Raw genomic sequence first — 19,387 nt, forward strand, 5'->3', positions numbered from 1 at the left:
TATTCTTTGATGATGGGGTTATTTCACAAATAAATGAGATGTTATAACCCGTTTAGGAGTATCTGGGTTTGGTGAGACCCATGACCCGTCAAAATTATTGTTTGATTATGAAAGAGTTTCATAAATATATGAGATGTTATAACCCATTTAAAGACTATCCGGGTTTGGTAAGACCCATACCCGTGAATTCGGGTCAAATGCATGAGAAGCCTCCATTAAAAAATCAAACAATCTGGTGGCTCTAGAGAATTGAAGAAATAACCTGAGAGCAACAGATAGGATTTCATAGTAGACAATTACATAGATAGTTAGATTGATCGGTACTCGGTAGGCCCTGAAATATTGGGAGAGATAGTAAGCATTTTTTTTAAAAATAAAATAAAAGATAAATAAGATAATATTATTTTAATACTTGTTTTTTCAACTAAACAAAAATAAAATAAAATAAAAGATAAACAAGATAATATTATTTTAATACTTATTATTTAAACTAAACAACAATATAGTAAATAATTAAGCAACAATAAACATCTAAGTATCTAACCATGGTCATTTAAGTATGTACGAGCTGAGCTAGGGCAAGCTCGAGCCAACTTGACTTGGCTCGTTTGTTTTAGTGAGCTAAAAATTCAAGCTCAAGCTTGACTCATTAAAAGCTTGAGCTAGCTTTTGACTCATCTAGTCTGGTAGTTATATTATTCTATTATACAAATATTGATATACAGAAGACAAAATATATTAATGTTATTAACAAACACATAATTAATTTATAAATAAGAGAATTTGTAAAACTATGGGAAAATTCCCAAAATTGGCTTTTTTGACCAAGTTTTTCCAATTATAGCCCAAGACGTAACAACCACCAAAATTACGTTTCAAAAATGCCAACTTTTATTAGTTGAAGAGCCAAAATGTATTACCCAATATGGATAAGTGGAGTAACTATAAGGTATGCTCGTTTCTATAAAATGAACTCATGTATATTCAAAATATTATTGCTCGGGCATTTATTAGGAGAAATGATAATTTGAGTTATGTAATATATCTACTCGAACGTTTAAAATTTCCAAGCATCGTTAATAATTAGAGGTGAATGTACAACTAATATCATATTTATATGTATATATAGTTACTATTATAAATATAGGATACGTTTAATTTTATTAGAATTAATTGTTGTGTTATATACTATACAATTAATATATAGCTTATATATAAACTAAGTGTATGGTAAAATATGATGAGCCGCCTTATGTGAATATACTAAGCAAAAGAGAGAAGATATGGGGATTAACATCACAGCTTATATAGCCAAAAGAAATGCCACGCCAATATACATGCCACTAATATGAAAGTTATGAAGACATATGTGGATTTAGATATTTATTCAACACAATATATACATGAATCTTTATGGAACATTTCTCATAAAACCCAACTTTGATGATCAAATAATTGAGTGAGAGAAAGAGAGTTTTTGAGATCTTATTACTAAAGTATACTAATGAAAATCAATTAGTTATGACAAGATGACCAAAAGAATAAAGGAGTGGAGAGTACTTGTTTTAAACAATTGGGTGAAGTTACCAACGAGGCAGCAATAGGCGTAGCGATGAGTCACTTCCCGATGGAACGATAGGTTTATCGTCAATAGTCTCGTCGTGGCTAGACGAGCCCTCGGGCCTCAAATTTCGTGCCACGCTCCGACGATCCGACCCGCCCGTTGCATCGTAGTGCGTGCAAGTATAGAAGTTATTTCGGTTCATTCCCTCGATTATCTGACGATAAGTATGAGTGCTGCCCGCGTCAACCTAAGCATTTTTTATAAAATACCCGTGTAAGGTAAGGGTTCTGCCTAAGTCATTATTTTATTACTATATTACATGGCTTAGACCATAGTCAGGGGTATAGCCCAAACCTTGATCATAATTATGATTACATAAGCTTTTAAAATACAAAGGATTATAATAATGTTTCTTTACAATTAAGAAACACATGATTTTTCATTTATAAAGATATAGTCAGAATATAGTCTTCACGATTAAGAAACGTAGCATTTCATATACAAGGAATATAGCTAAAACATTGTTTCTTTATGATTAAGAAACATAAGATTTAACATTCAAAGCTAGCAGTCAATGAATGTTTCTTCTTGAAGAAGAAACGGATTATAGATGTTTCTTCATGAAGAAGAAACTCAGTATATGATTAGTAAATAAACCAAAAGACTACATATCTCAATATTTTATTCAAACAAGTGATCAATCAAGGTTTAAAGCTATCAAAACCAGACTAAAGGTCTGTAGCCGGATCAAAAGATGATCCGGATATTTATATAAACCTATTTTATTATAGGTCAATCATCAATCAATCAATCATTCATAGTCAAGGTTTCAAATGAGATCACCATATAATTCAAAACAGACAATCACAGGTGAACACGTTCAAACCTTTTATAACGTGAATACGTTAACCTTTTTAATCAATCAAAATATATTTATACTCGACAAAACATGAACGGGTGTTTGTCTTAACGAGCCGGTCAATGATTTCATGAGATTACATGATCTCTAAAACGTTATAATACAAAGTAGGGAATAAAATCAACTCAAACCGAATATGCATGTGTCTGGATCCAAACATAACTGTTAAAGTCCAATCAATCAATCAAGGCGAGGTAGCCGAGGACTGAAACGGTCATGACTAGTTCTCTGTTCAGGGCCCTGTGGCTCGGAGAATACCGTTATGTGTGTTGGGCAGTGGTACATATACCGGAAGTAGAGATACCTCCTCTGAGATTGTCGAGAAAACTATGTTTGTATTGTAATCGTCATTCAAAATGTTTTATTGAGTCATACGTGTTCACCAGCATATAACTGACGTATTTTTCCCCACATTTCAGGGAAACAGATTAGCACAGGTAGCAAGACATTATAGACATTCATGGAGTTAGATACTTGCAAGGTATTGATGGCTCAGTTTAAGTTATTAAAATATTGCAAACAGTATTTAAACAAGATTTATAATCAAACACCGGGTATTTATTATCCGAGAAGTTTTTCAAATAAATTAATATTTTATTCAATCAAAGTCTTCCGCTAAAATAAACCGTAACTCTGATGTATTTATAAAACAGGTACCAACTATTGGTCATACGCCTAGGCCCTAAGCCGGGGTGTGACACAAGACAAACGAAACTCCAAAAATAGCCTGACTATTTCGTTGGATCTGACGGAAACCGTTCCCGATCCGATGGAATTTGTGACCTATCAGGACGCGCCACGTAGTTGGATTATTCACCGGACCTGACGTTTTAATGCTCCGGCCGACCGTTTAGAAGGCGAACCGTCGGAGTAAAAGAAAGTCGTATCCGACGGTTCAAAGTATGTTTCCGTCAGATCTGACTGTCTTTTACTCCGACGGTTCGTCCTACTAAACGACCGTCCAAAACATTAAAACGTCGGGTCCGACTAATAATCATGCTACGTGACACGTCCAGATAGGTCACAAATTCCGTCAAATCAGGAATGGTTTCCATCAAATCTGACATAATAATTAGGCTATTGTTGGAATTTTGTTTTGACTTAGAGCTATAATTGAAAAAGCTTGGTAAACAAAATACCATTTTGAAAATTTTCCCTAAAACTATGTGTATTAACTTTATTTACACATTATACTTATTTTAAAGTTTTTGTTTAATTTAAACGAGCTCATGTGTCCAGTCAATTTTAGCTTGAGCTCGACTTGTTTATAAACAAAACCAAGTCTCCTTGGCTCGTTAAAATACGAGCTTTTTTCAAACGAACCAAGTGCGAGCATAAAAAGTTGATGTTTTGACACTTTAGAGTACAGTCCGTGGTTCGTCACTGTTGCCCAAACGGCTAACCAAAAGTCCGAAACTGAACCCACAATCTCCGTCCGGCGGTTCCTCCGGCGTCCGTATCTCCGATCACATTTCTTCAACACACACACACAGGTACATATACGTATATACATATATATACATTTGATCCAAATCTAACCCCAATTACTGTTATTAACCTTTAAGATTTAAACCCTAATACCTAAATTAATCAAAACCATGTACACCAACAAGAAGCATCGATTCACCATGTTTCGAACCAGCCGGTTACCACTACTAATCACAATCACAGCTCTAATATTTACAATATTAATATTATCAATCCACAGAAAGAAACCCAGTTCCCAATTAGCTTTAGCAAATCAAAAGGATGCCAATTTAGATAAACCCGCAACCCGGTTTGACCCGACAGTCGAAACTGTTAACGGGACCGAACTAATTTGGCAAATCCCGGGTTCAGCAAGATCAGTGTTGTTTCTTGCTCATGGGTGTAATGGTAAAGCTGCTAACTTTTGGGATAAGTCATTGAATTGTGAGCATTGTGTTGGTTTGCCCGAAGATAGAGCGATTGTTAGTGAAGCGTTTGAAAGGAAGTTTGCGGTTGTTGCGGTTACGAGTAAAGGAAAGTGTTGGTCAATGAAGGAGACAATGGCGGTTGAAAGAGTTATTAAATGGTGGGTCGAGAAGCGGAATCTTGAAAAGTTGCCGGTTGTGGCGTTAGGGGCTTCGTCGGGTGGGTATTTCGTTTCGATGTTAGCGAGTAAGATGAAGTTTAGTAGTATCGTTGTTATGATCGCGGAAGGGGTTTTTGATCGTATTGGTGTTACGAAAGACTACCCGCCTACGCTTTTTGTCCACATGCCGAAGGATAAGCGAAGGAAGAGGTTGATCGGTGCGAATCTTGAAGTTATGCGGAAACAAGGTGTAGATGTTGCGGAAGTTGAGTGTTTGGAGTTGCCGTTAACGCCTAGTTTTCTTGCGGAGAGAGTTCCGGGGCTTGGGTTAAAGGTTTCGGCGGAGTTGTTTGATTTGTTTAAGGAGAAGGGGTTTGTTGATGAGAAGGGATACTTGGTGCGTGACGGGCGGGCTTTACCATGGAAAGAAGCCGTGAGCGAGAGGAAGGTGAGTTTGCCTAATGAGGTTTTGGTTAGTTACATTCAGGAGGAGTTGAATCTTGCTTTTGCTTATCATGAAATGACTAGTTTGCAGTCTGAGCAAATGTTTAATTGGTTTGAATCTCATTTGAGATGATGGTAAGGTAATCTTAGTCTTTGTTGTATTATATGAATAAGATTTGTATTTTCTTGTTAGAGTGCTAACCTTTCTCTACATTTGAATTATTAGTGAATCATGACACTCTATGCTTTTGCAGAGTTGAAATTGTTGCTATGTAACCTTTTTTTTTATAAATATTATTCAAGAGCTCTTTTCCATGAACCTTTTATGGTATGATCTGACCCGAATCGACAACACTAAATAGTTGGGATTTTTATACTTAAAACCAGTCAACACTAAAAAGTTGAGATTTTTATACTTAAAACCGGTCTTAAAGACGAAATCTTCACAAGTTTGACATCTTTGTGTGTAGCAAATGAAACTTTTTGAAAGCAAACATTACTTTCTAAAACAATTTATTGGCTAGAAGTGGTAATATACACTGAACTTATACTCAATAATTTTGTTTACAAAACCACAAGGTGAAGCTTACTTTAGATACTTTATTTAATTATTCAAGAAAAAAAATCACTTTTTTAATTCTCCATCAACCAGACAACCACATGTTATAATATGACCCGCTGTAAACAGTGATTATGTCGGATATAATGAGTTTTCTACAGTAGATTTGATATTTAAATCATAAAGCATATGTCTGCAAAGGTTCATGTATGTGTGTTCACTAATAGTGATGAAGGTGCCATGTATATGCTATTGTTTTGCCTCGTTTCTCTTCTTAAATTGCTACTCAACCACTGCCCAGCCGCGCTTCGTTTACCTGACTGCAAATCTTTCCACAACATGGACCAACGATGAATCTTTACCCTCCGTTATTAATTTCACTTTCAGAAATGGCTCAAGGGTCCGAGTCATTCTACTTAGAGGACTAGCAGCCCCAGATTCGCCTATGGTTTCTCCTGCAATAGAACCTGCGCCTCTTACCTCTTTGCTGTCTTCATTGTTCAAACCAACAGTGCGAGTACTATCGTTCTACCAGCTATCAGGTTCCCTCAAGTTGTGTGATCCGCAAATCGAGACAATCCTGTCAGCTATGGTGCAATGCTGAATGTCACTGCAACTAGAGAGTTGGTCCTACATGATATTGATGGTAGCATAGTTTGGAATACCAGCACCACAGGGAAATCTGTAGCCGGTTTGAACTTAACCAATGATGGAAACCTGGTGTTGTTTGATGTCAATAGCTCGGTAGTTTGGCAATCTTTTGACTACCCAACAGACTGTTTAGTGCCGGGGTAAAGATTGTTTCAAGGACATCAGCTAATACCTAGTGTTTCATCAACCAACTGGACGGCCAAAAAGGTTTGTTTTCTCTTCAAGTCACGGGTAATGGAATGTTGGGTTATGTTGGATCAATCCCTTTTAGAGTGTAACATCTTTAAAAACACCATATTTACTTTTGGGTTAAAATGTCAACTTTGAAAATAGAAGGACCCAAAAAATAATTTAATAATAAACATGATAAAGAAATAATATATATGAATTATATTAAGTTAGAAGAATTCATATTAAAGAAATTGAGGAAATAATTCCATCCCACATGGAAACGAGGAAGAAAATGGAATTTCTTTCCATGGGTTTAAATAAAGAAGACAAATTACATCACTCATGGTAAGTGAGATAAATTTGGAAGCTTTTTATAAGAGATGAAGTTTCAGTTTCCACAGTAATATTCTTTTATGTTTAGCATGCAGCAAGTGGTCTTAGCGGAGGGTGCGGAGCACCCGACGCGCACGGGCTAGGACTTGGACGAGGACGAGGACGACGGTGTTGGGCGCTTTGATGGCGCACTTTGCACTTCGCCGCTTGAGAGTCGCCTTATTGTTTTTGGAAAGTGGAAGCGAGACCAAGAAGTGACAAGATATAAAAGTACAAGGACTAAAGTGAAAAGTTTTGATTTCAAGACCCATCGCGATACGCGATGAACGGAATAACCCATCGCGATACGCGATGGGTATATCACATTGCCCCAGGATGGGCAGTGTCGCGATACGCGATCGCCCAACCTTTTGGGTCATCGCGATACGCGATGACATGGCGAAGTAATCGTGACACGTGTCAACACGTGGCAGATCTACTAGGTGACCAATCAGGCCTAGAGGGCGGCGTCGCGATACGTGATGGCCGAACCTAAAGTTCCATCGCGATACGCGATGGATCCCTACGCGATGGGTCACAATCTCAGCCCTATAAATAGGGGTGTCGGGCTTGCTTTATGCATCCCAAAATCTCATTCCACATTCACTTGCCTTGAAATACGTGCTACGATCCCGCCGTCCCGACGATCCGTTCTCGAAGTACGTGCAAGTGTTGAAGCCTTGTTTGTTTGTATTCTCACTTAACCACCGACAAGTAGAAGTGGTGCCGAGTTAAGCTTAGGCATTTCTTATAAACTAGTCATACAAGGTAGGGGTACTGCCCGATTATTTTGTTATATATGGCTTAGACCCTAGTCGGGGTATAGTCTATATTTTGGTAAGATAAAAAGGTGAAATATAATTTTATAAGACAAGGGTATAGATAAAATATTATTTATTTATAATTACAAAGATTTTATAATGTTTCTTAACAAAGAAGAAACTTAGTATATACGTTTCTTCATGAAGAAAAAACGTAATGTTTTATGAATAAAGGTTTTGGACTAAAGATCCATGTATAAAGAAATATTTATCAAGGTAATGATTATGCCAATAGAATAAAAGTCTAAAGCTAGATCGTAGATCTAGTATTTATACTTGGTTATTCTCGTACTATAGGTCCGAGGTAACTTCAAAACAACATCAGTGAAAGCGCTGATCAATACAAAGGTGAATACACTCATATCTATAAAACTCTTTAATCGATTCATTTACCGATAAACCAAAGTTTACATGGGATAATGTATCCCTAAAACTTTAGTATCTGCTGGCAATTGGGCTAGTTATACTTGTGTTTGGATCCTTACATATGTGGGCAAATGGTAGGCATACCCCACCACACTTGGTACCAGGTCCCCGTATCGTTGAGCCAGTCTATAGGACTATGAGGGATGGACTAATGTCATATAATTGGTACTCCGGTCTAGAGGGCCGCTGATTGTTTTGAGTATGAACTAAATGTTTTCATAAATGTTTTAGCGTCAACATGTTCATCAGCATGTGTTTGTGTTGCTGACGTATTTTATAAACTGTTTTACAGGTAACCAAGAGTAGACGTTTGGAGTTGGAGTTTAGCCGTTAGACGATTTGATGGCTCATGAAGTTTTAATATTAAATATTGTAAATTATGGTTTTTAACTTCATTTCTTTTGTAACAAACTAACGGGTGTTTTAATTCCCGTCTTTTGGAATATATTAATATTTTAATCATAACTTCCGCTTTACAACCTTAAACTCTGATATATTTACGAGATATATTTACAAAACAGGTACCAACTATTGGTCACACGCCTATGCCCTAAGTTGGGGTGTTACATCGAGAGTATTACAGTAGTCTAGTCTGGACTTTAGCAAGGATGCAAATAGAGGAAGAAGATATATGAGGCCCTTGAATGGTAGTTTGTCTTTATTCATTTGTACTGTTGAGCCAAGTGAGCTAGATAATGCGATTGAGATACCTCAAGCATCATCGGCCCAATATATGAAACTGATGCCGGATGGACATTTGCAAGTGTTTGAATGGCAAGACAGGTGGTTGATGAACTTAAGCATTTTCTTGGACCATGTAATTACTCGTTGGCTTGTGGGAGAGACGCCCTTTGCTCGGGTAATCAACAGTGTAGTTGTCCAACGTTAAGCTTTCCCATGATAGACTATTTTAAAGGAGTGAATGATCGACAACCGAACCTCGGTTGCTATGAAGTTACTCCTCTGACATGTAATGACACCCAAGATCAAGTTCTTCTTGAACTCGAGAATGTTATGTACTTTAGCAGTTATAAGGGGTGGATATAGAGTCATGCAAACAAGCATGTTTAAACAATTGCTCATGCAAAACAGCTCTATTTCATTATGGTACAAATCCTACAATTGGGGGTTGTGATTTACCTTCAAAGCTCTTCACAATGATGAATATTGATCCATATGCAATTAATCATAATGCCTCAACTTTCATAAAAGTGCAAAATGTAAGATCATCTACTTCCGCTTCCACGTCTCAGTTAGCTCGATCGACTTTAGGAGTTATACTAACTTCCAGTATGGGAAGCGTCTTATTTTTGCTAGGGGTAATAACTTTAACTATTTACATAATCCGTAAGCGAAGACATGCTAAGAAAATGGAGGAAGAGTCGATATGGGTGGTAATAGGAATGCCGATTCGGTTTTCCTTTGAACAATTCAAAATTGCCACAGGGAATTTTAATCAAAAGCTTGGCGAAGGAGGATTCAGAGCTGTTTTCGAAGGGACTCTTGAAGATGACTCAAAGATTGCAGTTAATGCCTTGAAGTTCTTCGGCAGGTTAAGAAATCATTCCTAGCTGAGATTCAATCCATTGGAAGCATTCACCATGTAAATCTAGTTAGACACGTAGGATTTTGTGCATGGAAATCACAACGTTTTCTCGTGTATGAATTCATGATTAATATATCATTATATCGTTGGATCTACATGGGGTTCGAGAGAACGTACTCGAATGGGAATGCAGAAAGAAAATCATTCTTGACGTAGCGAAAGGTCTAGCGTATCTTCATGAAGAATGTAAGCATAAAATCATCCACCTAGATATTAAACCTCAAAACATATTGCTAGATAGTGATTTCAATGCCAAAGTATGTGATTTTGGGTTGTCAAATCTCATCGATAGAAATTGACGAAACATAAAACTAACCCCGGGGTAGGCTTAGCTTGATATCTCAACCGAGACTAAATAATCACCAATCTAACCTCTGGTGGGCTCAAATTAATGAATGTTCTCCGGTCTTCATGATGAACGAACTCACACCTCGATCTTCTTCTCCGACTTGCTCAAGACCTGTCATGGAAGGCGGGGAAAGTGGAGGTGACTACTAAGAGTTTTCTCTTGTTTACAGACACAAAAATATGTTGGAGGTCAATGTTCCCTTCAAAATGGAGATGAACATCCCTTATATAGGGAACCCCATGGCTACCATCATGAAACCCTAACCTTATTAGGCCAAGCCCGGTAAGGTGTTACCTCCACAACCCCCCAACCCATTGGGCTTTGGTTAGTATACAATAATAGTGTAATAAATACAACATGTAACGTAATAAGTGACGATCGTACCCGGGGTCTAGTACCCTACCTCCACAGAAATCAAACCGAAGTTATCACTACTATGAGAGGAACCCAGGATATTTGGCTCCAGAATGGTTGAGCTCAGGCATCACTGAAAAAGTTGATGTATATGGCTTCGGGATCATTCTCTTAGAGACATTGTGTGCAGGGGCGGACCCACATAGGTCCGATCGGGGTCCCGGGACACCGATGTTTTTTAAAAATTACTTAGAGACGGTATATTAAATTTTGTAAGGACCCCATAAAAATTAATACTTGGAACCCATACTATTAGGATTGAACTGGTACAGTGGAAAGTTCCTTGTTTTACTTGTGAGAGGTTGTAGATTCAAGCCCCACCATACTCCTTTTTTTTGTTGTTTTTTTAATATCCTAGTCTTAGTTATTCAGTTAGGGTATTTGTGTTTTTTGTTAGTTTCTCTCATATAGTCATTATCACCATGCAACATATATAATGTTATCATGGATTTTGCATATTCTTTTATTATTTACCTTGTGTATGTATATTATAATTAATCATTTATTTGTGTTAGAGTTAATTTTTTCATGTTTTGGTCAATTATGTAAGACCATATATATAGATTACGTTCATGTTTTTCGGGTATAAATTAAAAGTGTATGTTTCATCTAGTTTCTAATTTGTATTATTTCTACTTACTCGTTTCCAATGACACCATACTTCCGTGTTTTATTATGTTCCTCGCCTCGACCCGACCCGAATAACGACCGACCCGAAAAATTTTGTAAACCGAAAAAATTGGGACCCTATTGACAAAAAATCCTGGGTCCGCCACTGATTGTGTGGGAGGAAAAAATTTGATAGATCTTAGTTTGAAGAAAGCTGTCACATACTTGATGTGCTTCAATAATGTTGGGAACAAGGGATGCTGCAAGATATGGTTGACAAGTATAGTGAAGATATGCAGACACATTGTTTAGAAGTTGTAGAGACGATGAAAGTGGCTTCTTGGTGCTTACAATGTGATTCTACGAAAAGGCCATCAATGTCGATGGTGGTTAAGGTGTTAGAAGGCGTAATGACTGTTGAATCTAGCTTAGATTACAACTTCACATACCCTAGAATGCAAAACAGAGAAGTTGAAGTACATGACAAAGATATGACACCATTGATGGCTTATGTTCTATCTGGTCCTGGGTAAGTAACCATGAAGTTCTTATGGATGGCATACATGCACATTTGCAATGTTTCATGGGTTTTATTTGATTGTGTTTTTTTCATTTAAACTTTTTGTATGAATATTTTCTAGGTTGACCTTGATTGAATTTATCCAATATAATCAAGTTGATTACTAAATTTGTTGGGTGTGGTAGTTGTTGTATATAAGATAATATGTGCTCACACAATGAGTCATTTTATTTCACAGTTGAGAACATTGCAATGTGCCAAAGGTGTGGCAATTGAGGATCGTGGATTAGAGCATTCACATCCAATCGTCTATCTTTAAATCTAACATTACACTAAAAGTCATTACATTTTTTCTCTTTTTCAGTTAAATAATATTTTTATACCTTTATCAATATTTTTTCTCTTTCATTTACTCACCACCACTCTCAATAAATATTAAAAAATTTACAAGGTGCTACAGGGACTTAAAATATATAAAAAATCATTGTGATTTCTCTCTACCATTCACAACACCCTATACCACTCTCTAAATTATAAAAACCCTCATCACCAAATTTGATGGATTGAATGAGAATGCTCTTAGAGGTTTAATTATGATTGCGGTTTAACCAACCATTTTTGCCTATGTTACATATATAAGGTAGTCGAGTTTAACATATGATGTATGTTAAAGTGTCACGTCACTGTTGTAGCGATGTTAAAGTTTAACATATGGTGAAGCTGTAACTAACCAACCTTTCACTTTGACGTAGCAATGTTAACTAAAAGTTAAATTAAAGGAAAAAATTAAAAATAAAACGGTGTGATTGTGGAGATGGACCCACTTCTCACACCCCTCACCTCGGTTAAAGTTTTGGTTGAATCGCCTTTACTCCCCGACCCTGTTAACACCCGTTTATTTGCGATCTTAAAGTGTGACATGGCGTCTTTGGTGCCTCAACCATCCTCCACTACATATAGTCTTAGAATTGAATTTGTTGCTTGAAGTCAAAAGTTAACTTTTGAAATTAGAATTTTTTTCCGGTTTGTATTTAGAAGTCGGGTTTCTTCGATCAAAATAACTGAACCGAAACTGAAGTTTGTTAAATATGGGAACTGAGGACCAGCAAACCGAGAATATTTTGGTTCAGTTTTGATCTAAAAATCTGTCCCATCTCAGTCTTTTTATGGTAAACTCGAATTTTTCTCACCCCTACTTGTAAGTATTCCTTAACGCTCTCACTAGTAAAACCATAATTTACTTAAACATTATATTTTATCCTATATCAAAAGCAGGACTGTACGTTACATTTTTTGTTTGGATAGCTTATTATTACCGTATATCAAAAGGGATCATTAGTAAGTAGCAATGCCACACCATAATCATTGTATGCGGTCATGGCTCGCGGGAGATTAAGGTCAACGTGTCTCTGAATGGCTCGGAGAAATAGCATAAGGAGCTTTTGCAATATCACCAAAACTTGATCAAGATCAACAATGTAACCCTTTTGATATACGGTAATAATAAGCTAGCCAAACAAAAAATGGGTCGTTATATTCAAACACCATCCCATGGTGTGTTAACAACTCTATACGGTCCGTATAGGGGCTATACGAGTCGTATAGCCATCACATGACTAACTAATGTACGAATGACAACTTTTCCAGTCTATACGGGTCGTATAGTCCCTATACGAGTTGTATAAGCTTCAAACACCTGACACTCTCCAACACAAAAGAACAAAATTTTGCACCTATACGGCTCGTATAGCCTTTATACGAGCCGTATAGACGCATATGGTGTCCAAATAACCTATATGGTGTAAAACTTGGTGCAACACCAACTTGAAGGACCCGAATGAATAATACGAAAAGTATAAAGGTGGTACGGAAGATCTCAAGGGGCGGTTTGGTGGAGATCCAAAGTTTAGGTACCAAGTTGAATAACTTGGTGTCATAGTTATATTTTATTTATTACTAAATAAATTAGAAGTCTAGTATTATTATGTTTTCTAGTTTGAGTAAGCTTAGAATTGTGGGTGTTAAATAAACCCATCATAAGTTTCTTTTGTTAAGAAAGTAGAAAGAGTATAAAGTATTTGTTCTTGTTTCTTATTAATAGAAAAGAGTCGAATAAACGTTTTATGCAAAATCGTGTTTGGTGTTCTTGATTAACTTTTCTAAGGTTTAACATATGGTGTGGGCATACCCAATGTCTTTAACTTTTTATCTACCTTTTTTTTCTTCTTTTTCTCAATCTTTTTAATAGTACCCATATTTACAATTTTTATGTATTTGAGATTAAGTAATTGTACAGTGGGAAATGAATAAATGATGATGACTACCATGTGCACAGGACACGTTATTCTTATTACATTACAAGGAAATTTCTTCTCAAATAAGTCAACTATAGCATCATGGTGTTGACTTTTTATACAGTAGATCAGATATTTAAATCATAAAGAATTTATTGAGATGAAGTAATACACTTGTACCTATTTTTTTTCTTTTTAATTGGTTCCCTTACAATTCTCAAGACACGGTTTTATCTCAAATAAGTCAACTATAGCATAATGGAATTGACTTTCCAACAGTAGATATGATATTTAAATCACAAAGCTTATATCTTCATAGGCTCTTGTGTGTTCATTAATCCTTAGTGATGAGGATCTGTTATTGTTTTGCCTTGTTTCTCATCTTAAATTGCTACTCAACCACTGCCCAACCGCCCTTCGATTACCCTACCGCAAATCTTTCCACCGCATGGACCAACACTGAATCTCTACCGCATTCTGTTAACTTCACAGACGGCTCAAAGGTCCGAGCCATCCTCGTTAGAGGATCATTCGGACCCAAATTCGCCTGTGGGTTCTACTGCAATGGAACATGCACCTCTTACCTCTTTGCTGTCTTCATTGTTCAAACTAACAGTGTGAGCAATATCGTTGCACCGGCTATAGGGTTCCCTCAAGTGGTGTGGTCAGCAAACCGAGACTATCCGGTTAGCTATGGTGCAATACTCAATCTCACTGCTACGGGAGAATTGGTCCTACAAGATGCTGATGGAAGCATAGTGTGGACAACCAACACTACCGGGAAATCTGTTGTTGGTTTGAACTTAACCGATGATGGAAACCTGGTGTTGTTTGATGTCAATAGCTTGGTGGTTTGGAAATCTTTCGATTACCCAACGGACAGTTTAGTACTGGGACAGCGACTGTTTCAAGGACAGCAGTTGATACCTAGTGTTTCGGAAACCAATTGGACGGCCCAAAAAGGTTTGTTTTCTCTTCAAGTCACAGATAAAGGTCTATTTGCTTATGTTGGATCAAACCCACCTCAAGTCTATAACAGTTTTCCGGTCTCTGGAGAAGACAAAAATAAAGGAAGAAGATACGTTAGGTTCTTGAATGGCAGTTTCGCTTTGTTCGTGCTTTCTGTTGAGCCAAACGATCCCGATATGTGGATTCCCATACCTCAAGCATCATCCGCTCAGTATATGAAACTGATGCCGGATGGGCATTTGAAAGTGTTTGAATGGCAAAACAGATGGTTAGTGGTGGCTGATCTATTTACCGGTCTTCTTGGAGAGTGTGCATATCCTTTGGCTTGTGGAAGAAATGGCGTATGCTCCGGTAATCAACAATGTAGCTGTCCAGTATCACGCTCGCCCAGGATTGATTATTTCCGAGCAGTAGATGATCAACAACCGGACTTGGGTTGCTCTGAAATTACTCCTCTTACGTGTAATGCCACTGATGATCAAACTTTTATCGCGCTTGAGAATGTTACGCACTCCAGCTTTAGTGCCGACATGGAAATGGTGGATTCGGAGACTTGCAAACAAGCGTGTGTCAACAATTGCTCATGCAAAGCAGCTTTCTTTCAGTATGGTTTAAATGCTTCAAGTGGGGATTGTTATTTACCTTTCGAGCTTTACACAATGGCGAATGTTGATCCGGATGTAATTCATTATAATGCGTCGGCTTTCATAAAAGTGCAGAATGTAAGATCTCCTCCTCCTGCTTCCATTCCTCCGTCGTCTCGACCACCTCCTTCTGCTTCCACTCCTCCATCATCTCGGTCTACTTTAGGTGTTATATTAACTACCACTATTGGAAGTGTCTTGTTTCTGCTTGCGGTTATGGGTTTTCTTATTTACATAATTCGCAAGCGAAGACAAGCCGCTCAAATGGAGGAAGAGTCTATAGGCGATGTACCAGGAATGCCGACTCGGTTTTCCTATGAAGAATTGAAATCCGCCACAGATAATTTCAATAAAAAGCTTGGTGAAGGAGGATTTGGGGCAGTTTTTGAAGGGACGCTTGAAGACGGGTCAAAGATTGCAGTTAAATGTCTCGAGGGTCTTGGGCAGGTTAACAAATCGTTTCTAGCTGAGGTTCAATCCATTGGAAGCATTCACCATGTGAATCTGGTTACATTAAGAGGATTTTGTGCTTTGAAATCACAACGTTTTCTCGTGTATGAATTCATGAGTAACGGATCGTTAGAACGCTGGATTTACCACGGAGACCGAGAGCACGTGCTAGAATGGGAATGCAGAAAGAAAATCATTCTTGATGTAGCTAAGGGTCTAGCATATCTTCATGAAGACTGTAGGCAAAAAATCATCCACCTAGATATTAAACCTCAAAACATATTGCTAGACTGTAATTTCAATGCCAAAGTATCTGATTTCGGGTTGTCAAAACTCATAGACAGAAATCAAACACAAGTAATAACTACTATGAGGGGAACACCAGGATATCTGGCTCCAGAATGGTTGGGCTCGGTTATAACTGAAAAAGTGGATGTATACAGCTTTGGGATCGTTCTCTTAGAGATATTGTGTGGGAGAAAGAACTTCGACAAATCTCTGCCTGAAGAAAGCCGGCACTTACTTTGTGTCCTTCAAAAATGTTGGGAACAAGGGATGCTACTAGATATGGTTGACAAGCACAGTGAAGATATGCAGACACACAGTTCAGAAGTTGTGGAGATGATGAAAGTGGCTTCGTGGTGTTTACAATATGATTATACGAAAAGGCCTTCAATGTCGACGGTTGTTAAGGTGTTAGAAGGCGTAATGACTGTAGAATCTAGCTTGGATTACAACTTCACAGACCCTAGAATGCAAAATACAGCAGTTGAACATGACAAAGATTTGACACCATTGATGGCTTCTGTTCTATCCGGTCCTAGGTAAGTAACCATGAGCTAGGTTCTTGGGGTCGGCTTTCATGCACATTCATAATGTTTCGTGGTTAGCTGACCTTGTTTGAAAGAATTGGAATTTCTGGAAATAATCAAACACTTGTTCTGTATTCTGATTAAGTGTAATCATTTATTTTGCTAAAATGATGTTTAATTCGACACGAGTGTGAAGTTTTTTGTACGTAATGATTAGATTTAATGTGGAGTTTTGTATAAAACAAAATATTTTGCTAGATATACTGTATAATTTTGTTTAGTGAGCTATATTTAATCAAAGATGCATTTATTGAGGTTATACTATAACCATGATTAATCACTTTCTTGATACAAAACAAGGTTAGAGTGTTACTATTACTAATAAGCCTCTACTACTGTATATAAGTAAACTCTAGTTGACCCATTTTAGATGAAGTTTCGTTCTAATTTGATAAAGAAACCGTGTACTGAGAATGTGGTAGTCATCATCAGTATCCGACATGCACAGTTAATTAGCCAAACATAAATGTTGTAAATATGTGGGGACCAACTTAAAAGAAAGAAAAGGTGAGATGAAAAAAACAAAGCACAAAAAAAAAAAAAACATGACATCAACTATTTGTAATATATCTCCATAGATATCAACTACATAGTAATCACATCCATAGCTTGGTGTTTATGCTATGGAAAACAATAGTCATATATCTCCTTTGCCTCGCGTATTCTACTTTATTCCATCAATACCAAAGCCAACTAAAAATCATGCCTTACGCGAATAACTTCTCACATGTATTTCACCTTTTGTTCATGCGTATCAAAGCATAAGTTTAGCTAACAAAAATTCAACATACAAGTGAACACAGACTAGCGCAGTGCACGTTCTATATATAAGTCGGCCTAACTATTGATAATTATTATTTCGTATGTGAAATTTAGACATACATAAATATTGGTATGCATCGTTGGTATTTTGTTGATCGCGGCAGTTCAAAAATTTGCAAGTTAGAATTAAGATTACAAGATTATTTGATGTTTTTAGTTAATAACAAACAGAAAGATATTCATCGTTTGTATTTTGCTTTTGACATTTTGTAAAGAAAAAAGATGAGGTTATCAACAAAAGTCCTAGGGCCAAGCTCCAAGGGGTCTCTACGGCCCACCAATTTATAGTGGATTGATACTTTTACATTTTTAATGCTAAATGCAGGGCCGTCTTTGAGGCATGACAGGGTAGTCGACGGCCACAGGCCCGACACCCTGTTAGGCCTGAAATTTTTTTTTTCAAAAAAAATTATATGTACTTTTATCAAAAACGTGTGTATAATCAATGTATCAACACAATTACATAACCACTAGCTTGGTCTAATGGTAAAGGGGTATGACATCTAACCAAAAGGTTGTGAGTTCTAGTCTTATTTGAAATAATTTTAAGCTTATTTTTATATAAAAGTTTTTTACACAACTTAAAATCATAATTAAATAAGCCCATTTATAATTAAATTGTTTAAACCTAACAAAATGTTTCTTTTACTTGAAGCCCAAAATTAAGTTCGCCTTTGGCCCAAAAAATTTTTCTTCTTTTCGGAGCTGGCCCTGGCTAAATGGGGAATGTGATTATGCCATTCATTAATCAGGTTCTTCACTCAAGCTTTTTGAATCTTGTTGCTTGACATAAAAACTGTACGTGGTATAACGTATAGTATGAAATTATTAGGAGGTTGAAATTTTGATTCGGTATTTTGTATTGAATGAGTGTTCAACATGTTTCTTGAAGTGGTATGTAGTAGAATTACTAAGGATTCCTATATTTGTTACTTTCACTAGTCTACTATAACTATTATGGTTCTCTTAAAGGTGAATCCGGCTAGCTTTGTACTAATGCGTGTGTGATACATTCAGTGATGGACCTAGGAAATTTTCTCACATCGGCCGATATTTATTTTTCGATCCGGTTCGGCTGTCAAATTGGGTCAAGTCATATAAAAAATATTCAAATAAAATATCATATAACCATAAAAAAAATACGTGAAAACCCATTAAAAATGCATAACTAAAATACAATATATCTAATATGGACGAGTTTGGACGAGAGGAACGTACACCAGGACAGACAGAGGATGGGTGGGCGTCGGCCATTCGGCAACCAATAGGTCGTAGCATGAGCGATTGATCGGTGAGGCCAGAATGGTTGAAGGCTTATCCCTTCAAACAAGCTAGAATTTGGACCCCATTTATTTTTTTAATTAGCTTAAATGCGGATTGGGTAGGGTATTAAGCATAAAATGGGTAGGATTTGATGGAGTTGAGTATTGGACTTAATCCTTTCACATTAACAGAAAAATAGGAAAAATCATTCAAACAAATGATTAAATATAGCTTGGTCCTATAATCGTCATTGCGGTAGGTTACGAGGGGAGAAGAATCCTACAAATCATGCTATAGTTGTTAAACAGCCATGTTAATGGGTTGACGGGTTAAACATCACAAATTCAGAAATTTTACACCAAAGAGACGATTGTGTATGAATCTAAACTTAACATGTGTATTCAATATTCATAAGTTGACACACCCAAATTCGTTCAACATCTAAAAGTTTCATTGCATATTAATTAATACTTTAAATTTATAACAAAAATATAAATGAGTATAAAATAGTTCTCTCTTTTAACTTCTGAACTCTGACACACCATAAACAATTAAACACATTTAAAAATACGATAAAAATAAGTCAACACATGAA

The 19,387-nt window shown here is 36.8% G+C and overlaps 2 protein-coding genes and 1 pseudogene across 2 annotated transcripts; all 3 read left to right on the top strand.

Moving 5' to 3' along the window:
• Positions 1-3,920: 3,920 nt before the first annotated feature.
• LOC143541080 (uncharacterized) lies at positions 3,921-5,216 on the top strand. Its single transcript, XM_077033991.1, has one exon. The coding sequence runs from the start codon at positions 4,082-4,084 to the stop codon at positions 5,111-5,113; it is 1,032 nt and encodes a 343-aa protein (XP_076890106.1). The 5' UTR covers positions 3,921-4,081; the 3' UTR covers positions 5,114-5,216.
• Positions 5,217-5,768: 552 nt separating this feature from the next.
• On the top strand, positions 5,769-11,540 carry LOC143541081 (G-type lectin S-receptor-like serine/threonine-protein kinase SD2-5; annotated as a pseudogene).
• A 2,467-nt stretch (positions 11,541-14,007) lies between these two features.
• On the top strand, positions 14,008-16,751 carry LOC143541095 (G-type lectin S-receptor-like serine/threonine-protein kinase SD2-5). Its single transcript, XM_077034005.1, has one exon. It carries the CDS (start codon positions 14,120-14,122, stop codon positions 16,661-16,663), a length of 2,544 nt encoding a protein of 847 aa, XP_076890120.1. The 5' UTR covers positions 14,008-14,119; the 3' UTR covers positions 16,664-16,751.
• Positions 16,752-19,387: the final 2,636 nt, after the last annotated feature.

Source organism: Bidens hawaiensis, unplaced genomic scaffold (assembly GCF_021521415.1).
Source record: "Bidens hawaiensis isolate Kalapana, Puna unplaced genomic scaffold, B.hawaiensis_p1.1 tig00012467_1, whole genome shotgun sequence".
In the NCBI taxonomy this organism is placed as follows: Eukaryota; Viridiplantae; Streptophyta; class Magnoliopsida; order Asterales; family Asteraceae; genus Bidens; species Bidens hawaiensis.

Coding starts and splice junctions, on each gene's coding strand:
- LOC143541080 (XM_077033991.1), top strand. CDS start 4,082: ATGTACACCAACAAGAAGCATCGATTCACCATGTTTCGAACCAGCCGG.
- LOC143541095 (XM_077034005.1), top strand. CDS start 14,120: ATGAGGATCTGTTATTGTTTTGCCTTGTTTCTCATCTTAAATTGCTAC.